This window comes from Equus asinus, chromosome 19, assembly GCF_041296235.1.
Source record: "Equus asinus isolate D_3611 breed Donkey chromosome 19, EquAss-T2T_v2, whole genome shotgun sequence".
Taxonomy (NCBI): domain Eukaryota; kingdom Metazoa; phylum Chordata; class Mammalia; order Perissodactyla; family Equidae; genus Equus; species Equus asinus.
In genome coordinates this window covers 15,434,841-15,455,613 of record NC_091808.1, presented here as the reverse complement: position 1 = coordinate 15,455,613, position 20,773 = coordinate 15,434,841, and the positions used below count along the sequence as shown (strand labels likewise).

Genomic DNA, 20,773 nt, shown 5'->3' with positions numbered 1-20,773 from the left:
ACCATGATCCCCTCTCACACCTTCTTAGAGAATTTGCTTCACCCAGAAATCTATCAGCTTGTTTTGTGATATGTGCCAAAACCCCTTTTCCTCTCTCCCTCCCCATAGGGAAACCTTTTATAGGCTGGAATGAACCATTCAGATTCTTCCTCTTAAAGGGTTAAACTAAGAAACCTAGACTGAGCTGTATGATCTGTGAAAGAAAAACCAGAGCTGGACAGTAGCTAAAAACAGATTTTATTCAGGAACTATTGCAAGAGGGGGAAAGAGACCTCAATAGAACTGGGCTCAGTTCCCAGTACTGCATGGACAAGTGGGAATTTATAGCCAAGCACCATGGTGGAGGTCAGTGGCTGGAAAATTACTAAGAGGAAACATCAGCGGTAAGGAGGGTTCTGGCTAAACCACCTTGACAGGATTCTTGCTGAAGGCAGGCCAAGGTGATCAGACATAACCTGCAGGGTGGCAAATTTGATTAGATATCAAGAGTGAACAGATATTGAGAGCGGAGGATTCTTTTTAAACTGACTTAACAGGATTCTTGCTGAAACTGGGTGATGCAGGTCTAACAAGGATGGACATGAAGCCTAAGATTGAAGTCTAGTTGAGAAGAGGGCTGAGAGGAGCCTGACTAAAGTTTGGTGAAGAGGAGCTTTGTAAGATCCTGGCATTGGAGAATCTTGAGCTAAGTAGTAATGTGCTTTGGTCGGTGTTTCAGGGAGATGAATGGAGGTGAGCTGTGTCCAGGGAAGGGAGGAAAGCATGAGACTCGTTTGGAGATCGTGTACCATAACCTGGGAGAGAGGTAAGGATAGCCATCGGGTAGCTGCTGTGGAAATAAATAGAAAAAGGACTCGGCAGCTGGACAAAAGAGGGTGTTTGTAGAAATAGGAACAATTGAAGACATAGGAGTTCCATCTGGGTAACTGTGGGAGGACACTGATGTTGAGTCTAGATGTTCAGCAGACAATTCAAAATTGGGAATTCAGATAAGACTTCTTTTGTGAACTAATATTAGATTTTTAAAAAATTATATTAACAGTTTGGTAGGAAAGCAATACAATGATATTGCTAAAGAGCATAAGAGAAAGAAAAAAACACAACTTAGAATTCCACTGTTCCTATTTTGATGTTTTTTTCTGCTTTAAAAAAAGTTTGTGCTGTTAGATTGTTTTTAACTAAAAAACTTAATTTTGGGTAAGTCAATATCTCTTAGTCTGGGGCTCCTGAAAGGAAGGCTTTCGGAGATGTGTCGGATAAGTATTTGCTCATAAATAGTGGCTGGATTCATGGTCTGGAACACTAAGACTGAACGTATATTGACAAGATGACAATTTAAACTGAATGTGGAACAGGTTTTTTGTTCTGCTTTAATAAGAAAGTAAGGAACAAGAGAGCAACTGACAGGTGAGGCAACTTCTTCGAGAGATGTCTGGATCCTGAAGTCCCTCAAACTCACCAGAGAGTAATCCCAGGCAGGCCAGAACTAGCTATTGCGCGTGCGCAATAGAACAACCGCAGCGGCCTCGCCGTCCGCGTGCTGGCCCCGCCTCGACCTCTCTCAGCTCTCCACCCCCAATTCCGGGGGGAAGGTGTTACCGCGATACTGGTCCGATTTGTTTCCTTCCGCCCTCCATTGCTTTCTCCTCGGCCATGGCGTCCGGGTTGGTGAGGTTGCTGCTGCCGGCGCCTCGCCTCCTCCTGAGTCCTGCCGCCCCCGCACTCGCCCCACCGGTTCGGGGAGTGAAGAAGGGATTCCGCGCCGCCTTCCGCTTCCAGAAGGAGTTAGAGCGGTGGCGCCTCCTCCGGTGCCCTCCGCCGCCGGTGCGCCGGTAGGAGCGGCCGCGGGCAGGGGTCGGGCTGGGTCGGGGACGCGGAGCGCCTCCCCGATGGCTTCGGTACGGCGGCGCGAGGGCTGCTCGTCGCTCATGCGCGCTGGGCTCGTGCTCGGGAGTTTTGCGATATAGACCCGCGTGGGCCGGGGACGCAGGCCCCGGGGTAAAGGAAGTGGATTTCTGCCGCCGGGTTGAGCCCCCGACCCCTCGGACTCCCGTTTAGAATCCCATCAACGGAGAGTTGCCAGCAAGGAGGCCACCCGGAGGGTAACCTTTAGGGGGCTTGGGTGTTGTAGCCCCCATTTTGCAATACCCGAGCAGTCTTTGGGTCCGGGTGAGAGGGAAGAAAGCCCTCCACAGCATTGCGATTTAGGGCAAGAAAAAAATGAGGTGTTTACAACCACAAGTCCACTGTCCATAGTAAAAGGAAAACAGTTTAGCTTTAGGTTTTTGCCCTAATTCATCTTGTTTTCCAGTAGTGGAAGGTCTGGCAGAATAAGATGCAGATCTTCATAGCTCCAGTGGGATCCTGCTGTACATGAGGTCTTGCATCTTTTTAGGAACGTGTCTTTGACATGTAGTCGTGGCAGAATGGATGCACCTCAGACTTCTATGGCTCCATTTATGGGTACATTTTTGAATTCCATATTATTGCCATTACAGCGAATAACAGTGATTGCTTTGAAGTTATTTCTCCTTTGGAAATTTAGTATGAAATTTTGGTAACTAATATTTGGCCCCCCCTAAAAAAAACGATCCAGTTTATATACCTACCAATGGCAATGTACGTGTTCATGTTCCTATACTCTTTGAACACAGAATATTAACTTCTTTTCCTAATAGGCAAAAAATAGCATTTTTTCTTAATTCACATTTCTTTGATTGTAAGGTGAGTCATCCTAGGCTTTTATATATATATATGTGTGTGTATGTATGTGTGTATATATATAAAATCTGTAATTTAGATTATATGTGTCTTATGACATACTACCCAGATCTTTATACTTTACTGACCTTTTTTAGTTGAGAGTTTTATTTTGGGTTTGTTGTCTTTCTTTAAAAAAGGCCTTTTAGTCATTCTTGGGGATGATTATGAACTTTTAACCTACCTATAATATTGATACTAGATTATTTAATAGTGAATTTAAATGGATGTTTTCAAAACTTAGATCGATAAAATACACGATAAATATATACAGGCATACCTCATTTTATTGCGTTTCGCAGATGCTGTCTTTTTTACAGGACCTTCCACCAGTAAAAAGATTACCGCTCACTAAAGGCTCAGATGATTGTTAGCAGTTTTTAGCAATAAACTATTTTGAAATTAAGGCATATACATTATTTTTTTAGACATAATGCTGTGGCACACTTAATAGACTACAGTAGAGTGTAAACATAACTTTCATATGCACTAGGAAACCAAAAATCCGTGTGACTTGCTTTATCGCATTATTCATCTTATTGCAGTGGTCTGGAACTGAACCTGCAACATCTCCAGGGTATACCTGTACTTATCGTTTATGCCTTGAACCTGTGAAATGATGTTTTATTTCATACTCAGGTATAAAGCGTAGTTCCATGGTTAGAGCAGAAATTGGGAACCTAATAGTTAGGATGATGGTTTAGTCTCTGATGTTGAAGAGCAGCTGTAATGTGGCAGTTGGCTCAGAGGGAATCTTAATCCAGCGGTGTATGCAGCGAAGAACCAGAAGTAATCATCTGAGTTTTAACTTATTGAAAATCAAAGCCTGGCATTAAAATGAAACTCAAGTCTGTATTTCCTCTGTATAATTAAAATTGTATCACAATGAAGAATCTTTGCATCATAGTAACATCTTGTTATTCTCCACACCATCTCTTAGTGTCTTCCGTTTTACATTTGCAGTTCAGAGAAGCCCAACTGGGACTACCATGCTGAAATACAAGCATTTGGACACCGGTTACAGGAAACCTTCTCCTTAGATCTTCTCAAAACTGCATTTGTTAATAGCTGCTACATTAAAAGTGAGGAGGCCAAGCGTGAAAAACTTGGAATCGAGAAAGAAGCTGTTCTTCTGAATCTTGAAGATAATCGAGAACTATCTGAACAAGGGTCATCTTTTTCACAAACTTGCCTCACGCAGTTTCTTGAGGAGGCGTTCCCAGACTTGCCCACTGAAGGCGTTCAAAGTCTTGTTGGCTTTCTCACGGGTGAAGAAGTGGTGTGTCATGTGGCTAGAAACTTGGCTGTGGAGCAGTTAACGCTGAGTGCAGAGTTTCCCGTCCCCCCGACTGTGTTACGGCGGACTTTCTTTGCGGTAGTTGGAGCCCTGCTGCAGAGCAGTGGCTCCGGGAGGGCTGCACTCTTCATCAGGGTAGGTAGTTATTAATTACACGTGCTGGGACGCACTTGATGTGCACAGAAGGCAAATTTTTGGTAATTCATTTCTTATGTGACCTTGGAAGAATATGTGTGAATAATTCTACCTGCAAAAATCTGAGAACGACCTAAAGTTTTTTTGTCGATGGTGTCTTGATGATTCTAGTTGTCTCTTATTGAGGACATCCTCAGAGATGAATATTAAATTCCTGGTTGTGCGTTTGTAAGGACTGCGAGCCGTGTCTTTAGCTTTATGTTCTTTGGTCCACAGATAGTGCCTCCGTGGTAGATGCTTGGTGGGTGTTTAGTGAAGAAATGAAGCTGGAGGGCACATTCGAGGGCCCAGTGCAGTTAGGGAGCTTCGTGCTTAAGTACCAGCTGCTGCTCTGCTCTTACAGGTGATAAAATGTTGGATTTCTGAGTCCCCGTGATGTACATCTAACTCCTTGTTCGCCAGTAGCTTAGGTAGTTAAAGTACTTTTATAATTGGTATAACTTGTCTTCCCCTGTCCTGTTAGAATTTGTCAACTGGGCGAATTTTTATCCTCTGCATTGGATGAAAACACGATTTTTTGGTCACTCTTATGTAATGGAAAGTCACACACTCACTTTGTCACAAAAACAGTCTTCATCCAAACATTTGACTGTTGGGTCCTTTAAACCAGCATCCCTTGCTGTGGGAATTTGTTCATTTAGTTTTGATACTGAGGTCGATAGTTTGACAGAGAAGGATACCTGTATTAACGAGCACTCAGGCTTCCTTCATAGGTAAGGCTGTCTTCCTCCTAACCCGGGTAGGGCCTGTATTCGGTGGGCTGTGTGTCTGCCCTTGGGAAGCAGGTATGTCACCTGACCCCTCTGGAGAGGGAGCTCGGAATGAGGAGAAGGGAGAGCAGAAGCTTTGACTTCACCTGATGGCTGTATGCAGGTTTAGTGCTTTCTGAGCCTGGTTGATGTTTAAAACAGATTCTGGTGGGCACTCTGTCCCCTGCTGGAACCTGCGAGCCATGTCCCTTGACATGGATCTTGGCTACTCCTTCCATTCTCAGCTTCCAGTTTCCTGGATAGGATTCCTTTAAAAGTGACATCCCTTCTTGGAGTTCCACATCAGCTCTCAAGGGTTTTTATATCCTTGACATCACTTGCAGACTTGTACCCCACTACTACAGGCAGCTTCTGCCGGCCTGTTGCCTTTAAGCAAGGAATGCGTGTTGGCTTCCCGTTGACTGTACATCCCTTGCCCCAGATTCAGAGGCCACTGGACGCTTTAAAGCCCTCTGGGCCTGAGGTGAAAAGGAAAGCCTTCTCCCCGACCCCCCAGTTAAGTAGCTTTTTCTAAAGCAGAGTCCTCCCTTGATTTCCATTCTCTTTATCCTTGTAACTTCCGTGGAGTCTTAGAAGCAGCGTCTAAACAATTTTTGGTCACCTATTTGAAACTTTCACAAGGTAGTCATTAGACTCTTTTGGAAATAATTGTTTACCATATTTTGGTGCCTCTGTTGACAGTTCCAATTATATATGAGATAGATCATTCAAATATCTAAGTCAGGAGCTTTCATGTCCTATTACTGCATCTCCCATACTGGAACTGACAGGTTTGAACTGTCTTATTTCATTCATTTGTCCACTTGACATTTGTTGTCTACTGGGTGCCAGGCACTGCTCAGCACTGGATCCATAGCTAAATAGGGTGTGATCTTTGCCTTCAGGGTCCTACTCACAGCTAATGGGCGGATGGAGTGGAGTGTGTGAGGTGCTCTCATAGACATTATAAAGGTGCAGAGGGAAGTCAGCAGAGGTGTCAACCAACTCTAATAGTGTTAAGGAATGTTCTACAGAAATGACACTTGCCCCTAAAAAAGACATTCCGGAAAGAAGCCTTGAGGACAAGCTTGTGCTTCGGGGAACTGCAGGTCATTTTGTGTGGCCACGTCATATTGTATCTGGGGAAGTGGGAGATGAGTGTGGACCTTTAAGAGCCAGTGTAGGGATGCTCTTTTAAAGTGGAGCTCCTTAGAAAGTGGTTTGGGTCAGTAGTATTAGCATCACTGAGAACTTGATAGAAATGCAGATTCAGGCACCACTTCAGACTACAGAATCGGAGTCTCTGGGAATAGGGCTCAGGAAGCTGCTGTACCCAGCTCTCCAGGTGATGTTCCTGCAGCCGGAAATTTGAGCAGCACTCTTCGTAGCCGTGCTAAGGAGTATGCATTTGATTGTCTTGTAAAGCCTAATGTAGTGGCAGCTGGAGGAGTTTCAACTGGGAAATCTCCATGATCAAATGTGTATTTTAGAAACATTTCTTCCTACTGCCTCCCTTTTCTGGGGAGATGAGATTGGAGTATTCAACTCACACCCTACTGAAAGTTCTGATAATAAACTCATAAGAACAGGAACCAATAGTTAAAAATAGAACGAGGCATAAGTAATCACCCCAGAAAATTGAGATTTCTTTCTGTATTCCTACTAATATCTTAGGCATTAGAATTGTTGTTCCTTACTCTATAATTGGTTATTCTGTATGGCAAATAACAATCCAGTGATCCATACATAGGTGAATAACCATCTTTGTCTCATAAGGCATCTCTATCTCTATACATTAAAAAATTCAAAATCCCCACCTGAGAATGGACTTATAAAAGCTTGTTATTAACGAAGCTGAAGTAGACTTCCGGTACTTGGGGAAGTCTTGTAATGAAATTGACCCTGTTTCGTGAACTAAGGGATCTTTGCTTTTTTAATTTCTCCCCTCCTGCTCCCATTTGCCCATCCTGTTATTGTATACTGTATTTTTTAACGTGAGTAATTGCAATATGCTGTTGTAAAAATTAGTGTTTCTTCCCATATTCTCTGTACAACGTAATTTTTTTTACTGGCAAAATGAATTCTTTTCTGCTTTGGATGTTCATAATTTATTTCTCAGTTTTCTCAGTCTTATAAGTTGAAAGTCTTATCAAGTCATGAACAGTTTTAAAAGGCAGTTAATATGAAATTATTTAAAAGATCTTTTTAAATCATGAATTTAGTCAATGAAGTAGCATTATCTAGAGGTCCTTAGTGTCTTTTTACAAGAGTTTCTGCCAGAAGTTATTATGGTTTATTCACTGTCACCTCATTTTAAAGATATTTTTCTTACTCATAAGAATATATTTCTAAATTATGAGATTGGATTTCACCTTCAACTATGATTTTTTTTTTAATAAAAGTTTTATGAAAAAACTATATGGGAATGAAAAAGAATAATACATTATGTCTTTCATTTCCCATTAAGTTTTTAATTTTGGTTAAAAGTGTACTTTGAATTCTGGTCCTTACTTTCTTTATACTAATTTAAATGTATAAATTGTATTTTCATATGCAGGACTTCTTAATTACTCAAATGACTGGAAAAGAACTCTTTGAGATTTGGAAGATAATAAATCCCATGGGGCTGCTGGTAGAAGAACTGAAGAAAAGGAATATTCCAGCTCCTGAATCTCGGCTAACGAGGCAGTCTGGGAGCACCACAGCTTTGCCTTTGTATTTTGTTGGCTTATATTGGTTAGTAAAATTTTAATCTTAACTTCACAACATTGATTAGAAGCCTTAAAAACTGACTTTTCACAATCCTATACAACCTCTGATTGCATTAAGATTTTTAAAAATCTCATTCCTACGATTATGTATTTACTCTGTCCTTCCCTACTCATCATTCTTAGGGGAAGGTAAGTAGGCTGTGGTTTGCTAATAGCAGCTTTTGTTAACCAGCTATTCACTGTAGAATTTCATGAAGTATATGTTAATCTAAATATTTCTGTAGAAAAATAAAAGTTTTGATCTGTAAGTGTTACAGATTTTAACCCTAATCCACACTTGTATTGGTTCAACTGACTGTAGAGCTGGAAAAGAAAGGGTTTAGTTGTCTATCAAAATGTATATTGATTTCAGGTGGATTGAAGTGGTAAATGTAAACAGTGAGTATCTCAGATAACTAGATTAAAATTTAGGTAAATATTTTTCTAATCTTTATATGCTGTAGGACTTTATAGGTCTATGAGCAGTGGAAGACATCTCAAAGGAGAAAATGGATAGTGTTGTAAAAAGTTTCAACTTTAATTTTAATTGAAGTGCAAACTACAACCATGAGATATGCTTTTGTTTATCAGATTGGCAAACCTTAAACACATCCTTTATCAGTGGTTCATCTACTGCTGGTAGGAAGGAAAAAATGGTACAGTATTTCTGTTACTTCTGGTGTGAATATTATTGCCAAAATAAGATTTAGAAGATAAAAAGGGTTTGTGGACTGTGTTTTGTGATGCACCATGTGATTGCAGACTGCTGTTGTTTTTTCCAGTGATAAAAAGTTGATTGCAGAAGGCCCTGGGGAGACAGTGCTGGTTGCAGAAGAAGAAGCTGCTCGCGTGGCGCTTCGGAAACTCTATGGGTTCGCTGAGAATAGACGGCCCTGGGACTATTCCAAGCCCAAAGAGGGTGTGAGAGCTGGAAAGGCCGCCGCTGCCAGCTAACCAGCCAAAGACGTGGCAGCCTGAAATTTGTGAGCAGGACAATGAGACAAGTGTCAGAGATGTTCAAAGCTGGACATTTTTCAAATTGTAAAGAAATATGTCTTATTCCTCATACTGAGTTCCGAGTTCCTAAAATTAAGTAAGTATCCATCAGATCACTTTTTTTTTCTTTTTAACTATTTTTGTTTTATCAAAAGTCTTTTTTGATGTTTTTCCAATGAACTTTTCCTAAAGTCTCTGATTTTATTATTGTGTATAACTTGTACAGTTAGGTGTATTTTATTCCCTTCTGGCTTTCAGGTACCATAATTTGTATGTTTTATGAACTTTGCTGTAATACCAATAAAAAAGTTACTCTTTCTCTAAATATTTCGTTATAGTTTAATTGGGTATATCCAGATTAGTGAATTTTTGCCTTTTTAATATAATTTTATCTAAAATAGTAACGTTATAACTCTTAACCTTTAGAAATGTAAGATGCAGATTGTAACAATTAGGTATTTACATGATCTCTACATTCTGTCTAGGTTTAAAATTCTGTATACTAACTCGTTTCATAGTTATTCAGTTTCCGTAAAACAAATAAATGACAGTAAAGGTAAGTTTTATGCTTTTAGAAGAAAACATTAAAAAAGCAGCCTAAATTGTTGATGCTAATGGAAAAACTATGTATTTATCAACTTAATATTCTGTAATCATAAGCATAGATACTATGTACCAAGCACTGCTCTGAGTGTTTTGCTGTAACACATTTAATTCAGTAGAGGACAAATCTTAAGAGAGTGTCCTTCTGGTTCCTTAATCCTTAGAGTTCAATTCAATAATCCTCCCACTGCAAATTCGCTTTGATTTCTTTCTTTCTTTCTTTTTTAGTGAAGAAGATTGGCCCTGAGCCAACGTCTGTTGCCAGTCTTCCTCTTTTTGCTTGAGGAAGTTTGTGCCTGAGCTAATAACATCTGTGGCAGTCTTCATCTGTTTTGTATGTGGGATGCTGCCACAGCATGGCTCAATGAGTGGTGTAGGTCTGCATCTGAGATCTGAACCTGCTAAGCCCGGGCCACTGAAGCAGAGCGTGTGAACTTAACCACTGTGCCACCTGGCTAGCCCCCTGATTTCTTTTTAACTTTTTGGCAACAGTCATAATTTTTAGTTTCAGTCCACCAGTAGTCAGACTCCCAGGGGTTGACAAGAAAAGTGGGACTTGGGAGTTGAGAATAGAAAAGAGGTAAAATGTTTAAACTGACAGCACTTTTGCCATGAAATCTTTTTATAAAGGAAGATGAAGGACCTTTGAAACTCCTCTCCTGAGATAGGTTAGGAAAGTGGGTCTTAACTTCATAGGTGAGGGATCTTACAGCTGTCACAGCTAACGCAGACACTGGAGGGGAAGGTTTGAGAACTACCCAGTTGACTGAATTGATAGTTAAATGTAAATTATTTCACCTTTCTTCTGAGAGTTAACCTCCAACTCCTAGTAATTGAACACAGGGATGGAGGACCAAACCCAGTGGTAAAATACCACACTTAGTGTATCATCCACAAGTCAACAAGATTTGATAAGCATCTCATTGACCGCATAGGAGAAAAGAGATTATGGAAAGTTTCTGGGCAGCAAAAGATAGTAAGTGGTGTTCACCTACTTACTCATCCAGCAAAGTGTCGGATTCTAGCCAAAGTATTTTATTTTAGCTGAGCGTTTTTTCAAAAGCTCTTTAGAGAATTCAGTTGCAAACTCAGTAATCCTATTTTTCCCCGTAAGTAGTGCTGATATTGTGATCCCAAATTTCTCCTGTTCAGGGCAGTTTACAGGACCTTAACCTACAAGTTTGGAGGGCAGCTGTGCTCACCCTTAGGTTTTCAAGCTTGTAAACCTTGAATGCTTTTAGATTTACATATGGAACAAATCTAGCTCTAGTTCATAAAAACTACTTTGCAAGTAAAGGGATCCAAATCCCTTAAAAAGAATATGATTTCAACACGTTTCTAGGTGAAGTCGTGTTTGAACCGAAATTAAGTTGTACTTTTTAAAATCATCCATTAAAATATGATGGGCTGGAATGCAGGAAACGAATTATTAACATACTTTCGCAGTTCCATATGTTGAGAAGACAGTTGTTATGACCATAGGAATTTGATGGGATATAAAAGCACCAATGCTTGAACTTGGCACCATAGAAAGTAACGTCGTTTACTTTGAAATTCTGACCCCCTTTCCCACCTTGTCCCACTCTAGTTTCCTGAGCCCAAAGTCTAATTGCACCAAAAAAAAATATCCCCAGCCAAAAATGTAAGATTAATGTCTGAAGACTTAATTACGTAAGCCTTATTCTTTTTAGTTCATACTGTGTTTTTATTTTATGCATATAAAATAGGGAATATTTTCAAAATGTTTTATGTGGTCATGAAAAAGTGAACTATAACTAGCAGCTCCGAGGGGCTGTGTGTTCAGCATGGTCTAAGTGTTGACCACAGGGTGGTGCTCTAATCCCGCTTCACTGTTAAGTGGCAGGCAGAGTGCCATTACGGGGAGCACTGTGCTTTCTCCCTATACAGGAAAGAGTATATACGGGGCATATGCTCTCAGTGAAACATGACTTTTCTGGGACCCTTACAGCTCTGATAGTCTTTGAATATGTCTGCAGAATATAGCTTACCCTCTCTCCTGATGCCAAGGAATGGATGTTCGAGCTCTTTTGTATTTACTGGAAAGAGGGAAAATTGCGGGGCTGACATAGATAAAACTTTTAAAAGACATTTCTTTGGCTCCTTCTTGCTATCTTTTCCTCCTGTTTCTCTCTGTGACGGGAGAAAATGCACTGCAGAGGCAAGGGAATCTTAGTGTCCACCTTGACACGTCGTAAAACCAGATGTGGATAGTCTCACAGTGGGGGCTCAGCTCACGACATTCCCCAGCTGAGGGATGCCCAGCTGGCAGCATGCCGCCCATGTCTGCACCCTAAACCTCACTTTGTAAAGCCCGCCATCGTTGTGCCCCAGGACCTGGAGCCACATGGCTCACAACGTTGGTTGGCTATCAGCACTAGACAGCTGTGGTTCTCTTTGTAGAACACCAAGAATGCTGATGAAATCCCAGCTTGCAAACTAAGAACAATTATTCCAGGAGAAAACTCATTCAGTTAAAAGTCATAACCACAAGCACACGTGCTCCTGAAAAAAGCAGGCCGTTTTGGCAGCGGTGGTGTCTGCTTTCCACTAACACTCATTGTTCATGGTCATCGATAGTGTTTGTTAGTGCTCACTAACGACAGAAGAGTAAGAGTTTTAAGAAATATTTCTGAGAAAGAATTGAGAAAATTAAAAACATTAACTACTTCCCCCTTCAACTGAGGAAGAACTCCATTATTTGATTATTCGCAGAATACCTTTTTACCACATCTGTTGTACATTAATTTGCAAAATGAATTAATGAGTTCTAATGAGTTTTGCAGGAGAGATGAATAAGGAGGTCATTGACAGCTAGAGAAGGATGTTTCTAGGCAGAGGAGGAAGGGTTTGCCTGACTGTCCAATGACACTCCCTCTACAGAAGTTACTGATACAGCGTCTCCACGGCAAGACAACATGTCCGTAAGGGCCAGGAGACGATACAGTTAATAAGACAAATACAGTCAAAAACCAGCTGACCATCCTCAGATTAACTGACGACAGTGATGCCCATGGGGCTCCTGACAGCCTGTCACTGGCACTCAGTTCTGGGTCCTGGGATCATTGTCTGGAAAGGACAGGCACAAAGGCCTGCCACCTTCTCTTTACCTTTGGTAGCTGGGATTGTAAACTTCAGATGAAGGAGGCATAGCACTAAGAAATTTAAAACTCACTGCCACCTTGCTACCTCATATTCAATCATTTAATCTGCAGAGACTAATGTACTTGACTATCATGTAAAACTGATTTTTCATTTAGCACATTTCTCCTATAAATCACAATATCAGCATCCCTTTTTCTTCAAGATTTGGGAGAGGGGTCAAGGGCAGTTTGGGGAATCTCAAGAGAAATGGCGTGTTAGAGCCAGTGGTGTCTTCCACTCTGGCCGCCCGAAGTGGACTCTCGGTAGGACACAGTGTCGTTCAGCATTCACAGGAGACCAAGGACATAGAAGTCATCCATCCACCAGCTTCTCTGGCTCGCCTCTCCCGGCAGTCACCACTGATCAGTCCTCAAGTGGCGCTTGCTCCTCTCCTGGCTCACAGCAAATCCCTCCCCTGCCTCTTGCGGGTTCTTAGACCCCTTAATATGGGGCTCATGTGGCATTCAGCTTTTCATTATCAGAAAAACAAAGACTTATGGTACAACAGACACTTCCTTGTGTCTTTGTAAAGTTCTCTTATGATTGGCATTTTTTTCAGGTCACCTGTCATCAAAAGACTCAAAGGCCAATAAGACAAAGAGTTTTCACCTTATTTGGGTCAGTGCCTACTCTTTTTTTGCATCGTGTCTCAGACAGAATTCAAAGTCCTCATCTCATTAAGTGTCAAAAGAGTGACTACTTGTTCTTGGCCTCAGTGTTTCCATTGGTCTACCATTTTGTTTACAAAACTTGCAGCCTGTCTCCTGTCTAAACTCAGTGTGACATCTAATCTATATGATAAATTGTTGGTTCAAACATGTCTACATAGCAAATAAAGATTCTGACACCCTGTTCCAACAAGTGGGTTTTTTTCCTCACACCACCAATTCTTGGATACCAGATGGGTGTCCTACAATTCAACCCAATTCTGAAGCTGAGGAGGGCTCGGGCCCACAAGACTGCCAATCCCAAATCCAGTTGGTGGTTTATGCTGCTGACCAACTGGCTGTGAACCAGAGATGCCCACAACTCCCATCCTTGAGTTCAGTTAATTTGCTAGAGCAGCTCACAGAACTCAGAAACATCTTACTAGATCACTGGTTTATTATAAAAGGATATAACTTGGGAACAGCCAGATGGAAGAGATGCACAGGGCAAGGTCTGAGGAAAGGACATGAAGCTTCTGTGTCCTTTCGCAGCACACCACACTCCCCACATCTGCCCTTATTCACCAACCCAGCTCTCGAAACCCTGTCCTTTTGGAGTTTTTACGGGTTGGGGGGGGGGGGAAGCTTTATTACATATGCAGCCTTGATTAAATCATTGGCCATTGATTCAACTTTCAGCCCCTCTCCCCTCCCCAGAGGTCAGGAGGATGGGACTGAAAGTTCCAACCCTCTAACCACATGGTTGGTTCTGTGGACCAGCCCCCATCCTTGGTGGGGGGGGTGGTTCCAAAACTCACCTTATTAACATAACGAAAGACACATTTACCGTTCTCTTCACTTAGGAAATTCCAAGGGTTTTGGGAGTTCTGTGCCTGAAACTGGGATGAAGACCAAATATGTATTTATTATAAATCACACTATCACAGCAAACATGATCTTTTACCACAGGTCTGTAATTTTGGTGGTGATCTCCATATCTTAAATTTATTCCAGTCTACCTCAAGTAAAGGCGTTTCCATAAATTTTATCTTTTTGAAGTTAAGGCCTACTGACGTGTATCAAATGATAAAAGTTGAATTGTATAAAAATAATAATTTGAGGGGCCAGCCCAGTGGCACAGTGGTTAAGTTCGCACATTCCACTTTTCGGCAGCCCAGGGTTCACTGGTTCAGATCCCAGGTGTGGACATGGCAAAAGTCATGCTGTGGTAGGTGTCCCACATATAAAGTAGAGGAAGATGGGCATGGATGTTAGCTAAGGGCCAGTCTTCCTCAGCAAAAAGAGGATTGGCAGTAGTTAGCTCAGGGCTAATCTTCCTCAAAAAAAAATAATTTGAGAGGAACTATTTCCCCCAGTCCAGAGACTACAAACAGGTTCTAAAAGTCAGCTAGGGTGAGAATCTAGGTATTGACTGCTGAGGATGGGCTAAAGATAGTAAACTGGAAGGGTCAAGTGAAAATAGAGGGTCCATAGTCTGGGAACCTTGATATGATTTTTCGACATTTCCAAATTCTTTTTATCATGTATTTGAAATTTTACTATCTAATATATTGAAGAGGCTTTAAGAAATGGGACCAGATACTTCAAAGTTTAATGTGCCCAATAAAATGTGACCAATTTATATTATAGGGGAGTAGCCTATCTGAATCATGCCATAGGGTTATTCTATTAGGCAATATTAGAAAGGCAAACTCTTCTGGTCCTTTCTGGACTGAGATGTGCTGGAGTCAAGAGCCCAGGGATCTAGTCTCAGGCCTGCAGCCATTTGAATCTCCTCTCGAACTAAAGCCTACTTGGTTCTACTTCCATATCTTGTGAACACACTTGCAATAGTTAGACACTTTGCTGTGCTAGGATTCTCTCCTCCAAAATTAACTTACTCAGGGAAAGGACATATTTATCACTGTGACCCCTAGTATTTGGTACCCAGTAGGGACTTGAATGAATGAATGAATGAATGGAGTGCGTATTCTCAGATTACTGGTAACACTATTCCTATTTTAAACTATTCAAAATAATATAACTGGGATCAGAAAACTGGAAAACCAGTAAAACTGGCTCTAAAAGGCATTAATAACTATACCAGGATGTTTGCTAGAGTACAAGTGGCCTGAGGTAATCCTTCAAAATAATTTTTTGGCATTTACTCTTAAATAAGGGCATGAGTCTCCCCTTCTCCTTTCTTTCTTGGTTAACCAAAGTATCCATCGTTAAATAGTCAAAAACAGCAAGGCTCAGCCCACTTGACAAATAGGGATCATAAATGGCAAATTGGTGGAGTGTTCAATGTGAGGTTTTAATGTTTCATTCAAGAGTGACAGTAGAGGGGCCAGCCCCGTGTCTGAGTGGGTAAGTTCGTGCGCTCCACTTAGGCAGACGGGTTCACCAGTTCGGATCCTGGGTGTGGACCTAGCACTGCTCATCAAGCCATGCTGAGGCAGCGTCCCACAGAGAAGAACTAGAAGGACCTACAAGTATGTACTGGGGGGGCTTCGGAGAGAAAAAAAAAAAAGGGGGGGAGAAGTAGAGCTCATGGATTAGAACAAATTTTTTTTAAGTTTTGATAAAAAATGTTTTAAACCATTCTGATTTAGGTGAAACTAACCAAATCTTTAGGAAATTACTGGGGAAAAACCCCAGGCAGATCAAAAATGGTAACATTAGAATTGTGATGAGTTATCCAAAACCAAAAGATAAAAAATCTTATTTCAAAAAATAAACACTCCAGCCTATCACAAAAATGAAACATCCACTGTCTATTAGGACCCAGCCCGACTTCTTTCTGCACTTGCTACAAATCCCCACCTTTGCTGAGAATACTCGGCCCTCGTTTGTGGGAGTGCAGCTGAGATTAGAGGTGACATTGATTAGAGGCAAGATTACTGGAGAGTTCCTCCTCTGAGGGGCTCTGCCCCTGGACAAGTGTTGAAACGGACTGATGTTTGCAGGTTCAGAGGAAAAGAGTAGGAAAAGGCCCGGCTCTGGATGTTCTGCTGTTTACCCTAGTGCAACGGTTTATTGCAAGAGGCTGAAGGACTTTAAAAAGGCTCCATTTCTTTTGTTGTATTTTCAAATAGCAGAGAAGAGGTTTTGTGGGGTTTTTTTTTTTTTACTACTCATAACACTTTATTTTTACTTTGTACAAAATACAAAAATGCAAATCCAAAGAGTACAGACCAGTAGTGACAGGCACACTGCACAACAGCAAACCTTGTCTAGCAAGACATTAGTTTTTCAAACTTTATTTTAGTGAATACATGCATTATATAAAACAACAACAACAACAACAAAAACACACAAAGAGGCTAGAGATTTTGCTATTTCTACCCCCAAAATAATGCTTACTATCGAGACTTTGGATAGTAGTCTTTTTTGGGACAAAAAAAAAATTTAAAAGGCCAATAATACTTTTCTCATAAAAAAGTAAAAGCTACCATAAAATGTCTTTTTTTTTATCACATTGATTAAATTTCTTCTGAAAAGCCACACATACAAACAAAACAGAACAAAAATCCTGAACTGGACAGTAAATACTCAAGAGGGTTGTTAACCTAGGTGACCACTCAGTAGTTTAAAGAATCTTTTAGACACTTCGAAGCCTTTCCATTCATTTCTCAGTACAGTGTTCCAGCCATCCTGCCCTTTTTTTCCTTGAATACATCCCGTTACAGAAATGCTTGCATCGTTGAGTCTCTGTTCCTAAGAACTAGTTTTGAAAAAGAAAGTAATGTACAAAAATATTTAACAGAACTATGAAAGATGTAGGAAAGGATCTTCATAGCAAAGTAGCCTTTGCTTTGCATGGTTTCTTTTGCATTCTCTTCAGGGTTTGTTTATCTGCCCCATGAATAAGATAGCACCTACAAGATTAAAAGGAAACAATGCATAAGTCTCTAAAAAACAGTCCTTAAAATAAGATGGAACGTATACTTAGGGGAAGGTCTCTAGGCTCTGTTTAACGTAATGCTCCCGGCAGTGCTATCCAATAGAACTTTCTGCAATGACAGAAATGGTCCACATCTTCACTGTCCAACATGGCAGCCACTAGTCACATGTGGCTACTGAGCCTTTGAAATGTGGCTAGTATGACTGAGAAAATGAATTTTTAATTATACTTCATTTTAATTAATTAAAAAGTTAAAGTTAAATAGCCACGTGTGGCTAGAGGCTCCCATATTGGACTGTTCTGCTGGGGAGCACACTTATTATGATATTAAAGATGCAGTGAGACCAAAGGATAAGGAGTTATCTTATATCATTGATTCAAAAAAGAGTAAAAGCTAAAATTTATTAGTTTCTACTTTCTAACAACATGAAGCAACCCCTCCACAAAGACAATCTTATTTATCCTCATGATTGTACTAAGTGATAGAAACTATTGTTAGCCTTAAAGATGAAGCTAAGGGACAGATCCAAGTTTGAACCCATGACTCATAGAGCAAGAGCCACTGAATGAACAATTCTCAGGGCATAGCAATAGAGCGGGCTTACAAAGGTTGAAGACAGGTTACCTCCTGCAAAATTTAACTACAGCATTTATTAAAAAAAAAAGATGTCAACAGTGCCCCCAAAGGGTTGCAGAGCTCTCCGTAAGTTAAAAAAACAACAAAACAAACCTAAAATCCTGTTGGAGTTTAAAAGATTCCCCAACATACTTTGTAAACACAGCCTTGAATTTCCTCTCTTCAAGGTGGGTGCTCATATTATTCAAAGAGTTTGCAATTGTTGACACAAGGGAAACGAATTAAGAACAGCATTGTTGGGTCTAACTACGATTGCCATATACCTTTCTGAACTCTAACAGCTACTGAACAGTCAAAGAAGAGAATCACTTACCCGTCGGATTATGTCGGATGAAAAAGAGAAAAGGTCTGTCTACTATAAACCAGGGAGGCGACGACCGTGCGATTAAAATGGCAGCTATGGGGAGAAAAGGAGAATGCATTGAGGCCAGCAAGGCAGCTGACTGGTTGGATCTTTGATGCTGGACACACTTAGTTCCTGTCCCGTAGGCTGGCCATGTTATGCCAGGCCCAGTGGTCACCATTCACTGAACATCTACCACAGGCCAGGCCCTTTACATTTACTGTCTCATTTAGTCTGTACAAGCACCACCTTCTGTAATCAGTGCGCTTACTCCTCGTAGGGTTTTTACGAGGATTAAGTGACATAAAAGCTCTTACAATCTCAGAACGATATTTGCCACTTAATAAACACCCAATGCATCGTCATTATTCTTACTAGCTGTTTTTTATTCATACCATCCACCTAGCTGAGGAAGGGTCCCTGGTCCTTTTAGCCCATCCAAATCCCTCTGGACATCAAGGCCCAGCTCACTTCTCAGCCATTTTGTCTGTGGCTTCTCCTTTGGCGCATCATCTAGATTTTCTTTGCACTGGCAGTGTAGACCACTCATTTGGGACCAACTACCTTATGCTGCTGTTCAACTCATCTGGTATAGACATTGGACTTAGAAAGCAAACTTCTTTAGGCTCTTGGTCTTAGACATACTTACTCTGCCCTGCTTCCCAAAAGTGGCTTTGACTTAACAAGCCCATGAGAAGGCCATGCAGGAGGGCAGGTGTCAGGCATAAGTGCCCCATGCTTGCTGCAATGGCCCAGGCTGCTTGCTCAAACCCCGAGAGAGCAATAACGACTTAGGCTTGATGTTACAAAGGAAACACCTGCAGCCATGCTGGGGTAAACCGCTCAACCAATCCAAGGTTGTTAAAAAGAAATCAGTAGTTGGCAGTTGTTATGGACTGAACTGTACACCCTCCAGATACGTAGAAGCCCTAACCCCCGGTATGAGTATATTTGGAGATAAAGCTTTAAGGAGCGATTTCAGTTTAAATGAGGTCATGCAGGCAGGGTCCTAATGCAATAGGACTGGTGTCCTTTGAAGAAGAGAGGAGACACCAGGGATGTGCGCTCACAGAGAGAAGGCCATGTGAGGACACAGTGAGAAGACGGCCATCTGCCAGCCAAGGAGAGAGGCCTCAGGAGAAACCAAACCTGCCAAACCCTTGATCTTGGACTTCCAGCCTCCAGAACTGTGAGAAATAAATTCCTGTTGCTTAAGCCACCCAGCCTGTGGTACCTTGTAATGGCAGCCCCAGCAGACTAACCCAGCAGGGCTGGCTTCCTGGGCATGTGTCCTGGGCAGTCACTCAGGGCCCCACAGTCCCAAGGGCCCTACAGTTGGTTTAGCGCTCTGCTGTTGCTGTCTTGAAACTCTTAATAAGTTTTGAATAGGGGCTCCATATCTTCATTTTACAGAGGGCCCTGCAAATGATCTAGCCAGTCCCGACAGCTATACTAGTTAGCAAAATTGGTCAATAACTTTGGCAAAATTTAGAATAATTACCTAGAAAAGACAAAAAGCATTAAAAAAAATTCCAAGCCCTCTTATTCTAGATCTTTGTTTTAAATGCCATTTTAAAGGAATAAAAATTAAATGTTTATTTTAGGGAAGCAATAAAGTGTCTGTTGAGAGTATAAATGGTACCTTTTAATGACCAGAAATATTTGACCCAGTTACAAGGGTAGCTAAAATATTCACCTTATGAGTTCACAGAGTTTAACCATATCTATTCATCCAATCTCATATGGATAATTAAGGGGTAAAAAAAAAAATCAGTCTAAGATTGTTCTATTTTCCCCTTCATCGTATAAGCCACTGAGGAGAAAGCAGACGTACCAATTATTAAGGAAGGTGGCATGGCAATCCTGCAGTCATTTTATAGTTGCTAATCCTTCACTTTATTCTAGATAGACCTGACTGGCTATTTTCCTATCTTGTGCTCTTATTGTATGTTTCAATCTAAAGACTGGTCTTTTCTGCCAATAAGAAGCCAGAATGTGCTTTATCCTCCCAAGAACAGGGGTCAGCAAACTGCCATCCTCAGGCCAAGACTGAGGGGCCAGATCCTATTTCTACAAGTAAAGTTTCATTGGAACACACCCATTTGCTTGTACTGCCTATGCTGCTTTCACGCTACAGCAGGAGAATTGAGAAGCTGCGATGGAGACCTCATGGCCTACAAAGTAGAAAATATATACTATCTGGCTCTTTACAGAAAAAGTTTGCTGACTTCTGTCCTAGAGGAATTTCTCACTGAAGTGCATTCCTTAATGAAACGGACTCTGAGCTTTGAGGACACAGGTCCTCAGTCTGTCTAAATTCACCACTGTCTCCCAAGGGTAGACTCACAGGGCCTGGCTGGAAATAGGGCTCACTATGTATTTGCTCAGTTGGTGAATGAACCAGAACATGCTTGCTCCCCTACACCAGAGCCCGCCCTGCCGTGTGACCCAGGGCTTACTTGTTGCTGCTGAAGCTTTGGTTCCATCTTCACTGACTTCAATTTTTGCTTTTTGCAAGATGTGAGAAACATGAAGGTTTTCTGACCCTGTTTCCAGAAAACAAAACAGAAACAGCATTTGTTTGATAGGCCAGCTACATGTTTGGTTGCAGAAGTAACCTCAAAGCCACGGCAAATTCCAATTCTTAAAAGGTGTTAGGAGAAGCGACCTCTTATGGTCCCATGATTGAAGGCTGTAGGATGACTGTCACCTGCAGTGAATTTCACC

At 41.4% G+C, this 20,773-nt stretch overlaps 2 protein-coding genes across 4 annotated transcripts in view; one reads left to right on the top strand and one right to left on the bottom strand.

Annotated features, from left to right (window-relative positions):
* Positions 1-1,588: 1,588 nt before the first annotated feature.
* Positions 1,589-9,938, top strand: MRPL44 (mitochondrial ribosomal protein L44). Of its 2 annotated transcripts, XR_011495536.1 has the most exons (5): positions 1,589-1,832; positions 3,724-4,192; positions 7,559-7,737; positions 8,534-8,844; positions 9,579-9,938. XR_011495536.1 is itself a non-coding variant. In XM_014853878.3 (4 exons), the coding sequence occupies exons 1-4, from the start codon at positions 1,654-1,656 to the stop codon at positions 8,703-8,705; spliced, it is 999 nt and encodes a 332-aa protein (XP_014709364.2). In that variant the 5' UTR covers positions 1,589-1,653; the 3' UTR covers positions 8,706-9,072. The 2 variants fall into 2 exon arrangements, 1 of the variants encoding a protein (XP_014709364.2); XM_014853878.3 differs by lacking the exon at positions 9,579-9,938 and having other exon boundaries at positions 8,534-9,072.
* A 6,468-nt stretch (positions 9,939-16,406) lies between these two features.
* The window catches only part of SERPINE2 (serpin family E member 2), a 58,324-nt gene continuing 53,957 nt past the window's right edge, over positions 16,407-20,773 (bottom strand). For both annotated transcript variants that reach the window (XM_044751343.2, XM_070489646.1), the window contains exons 7-9: positions 20,506-20,592; positions 18,017-18,100; positions 16,407-17,040 (exon numbers count right to left, since the gene is read on the bottom strand). In XM_044751343.2, the coding sequence (XP_044607278.1) occupies positions 17,003-17,040; positions 18,017-18,100; positions 20,506-20,592 (209 nt within the window). In that variant the 3' untranslated portion in view covers positions 16,407-17,002. The remainder of the gene's footprint in view (positions 17,041-18,016; positions 18,101-20,505; positions 20,593-20,773) is intronic.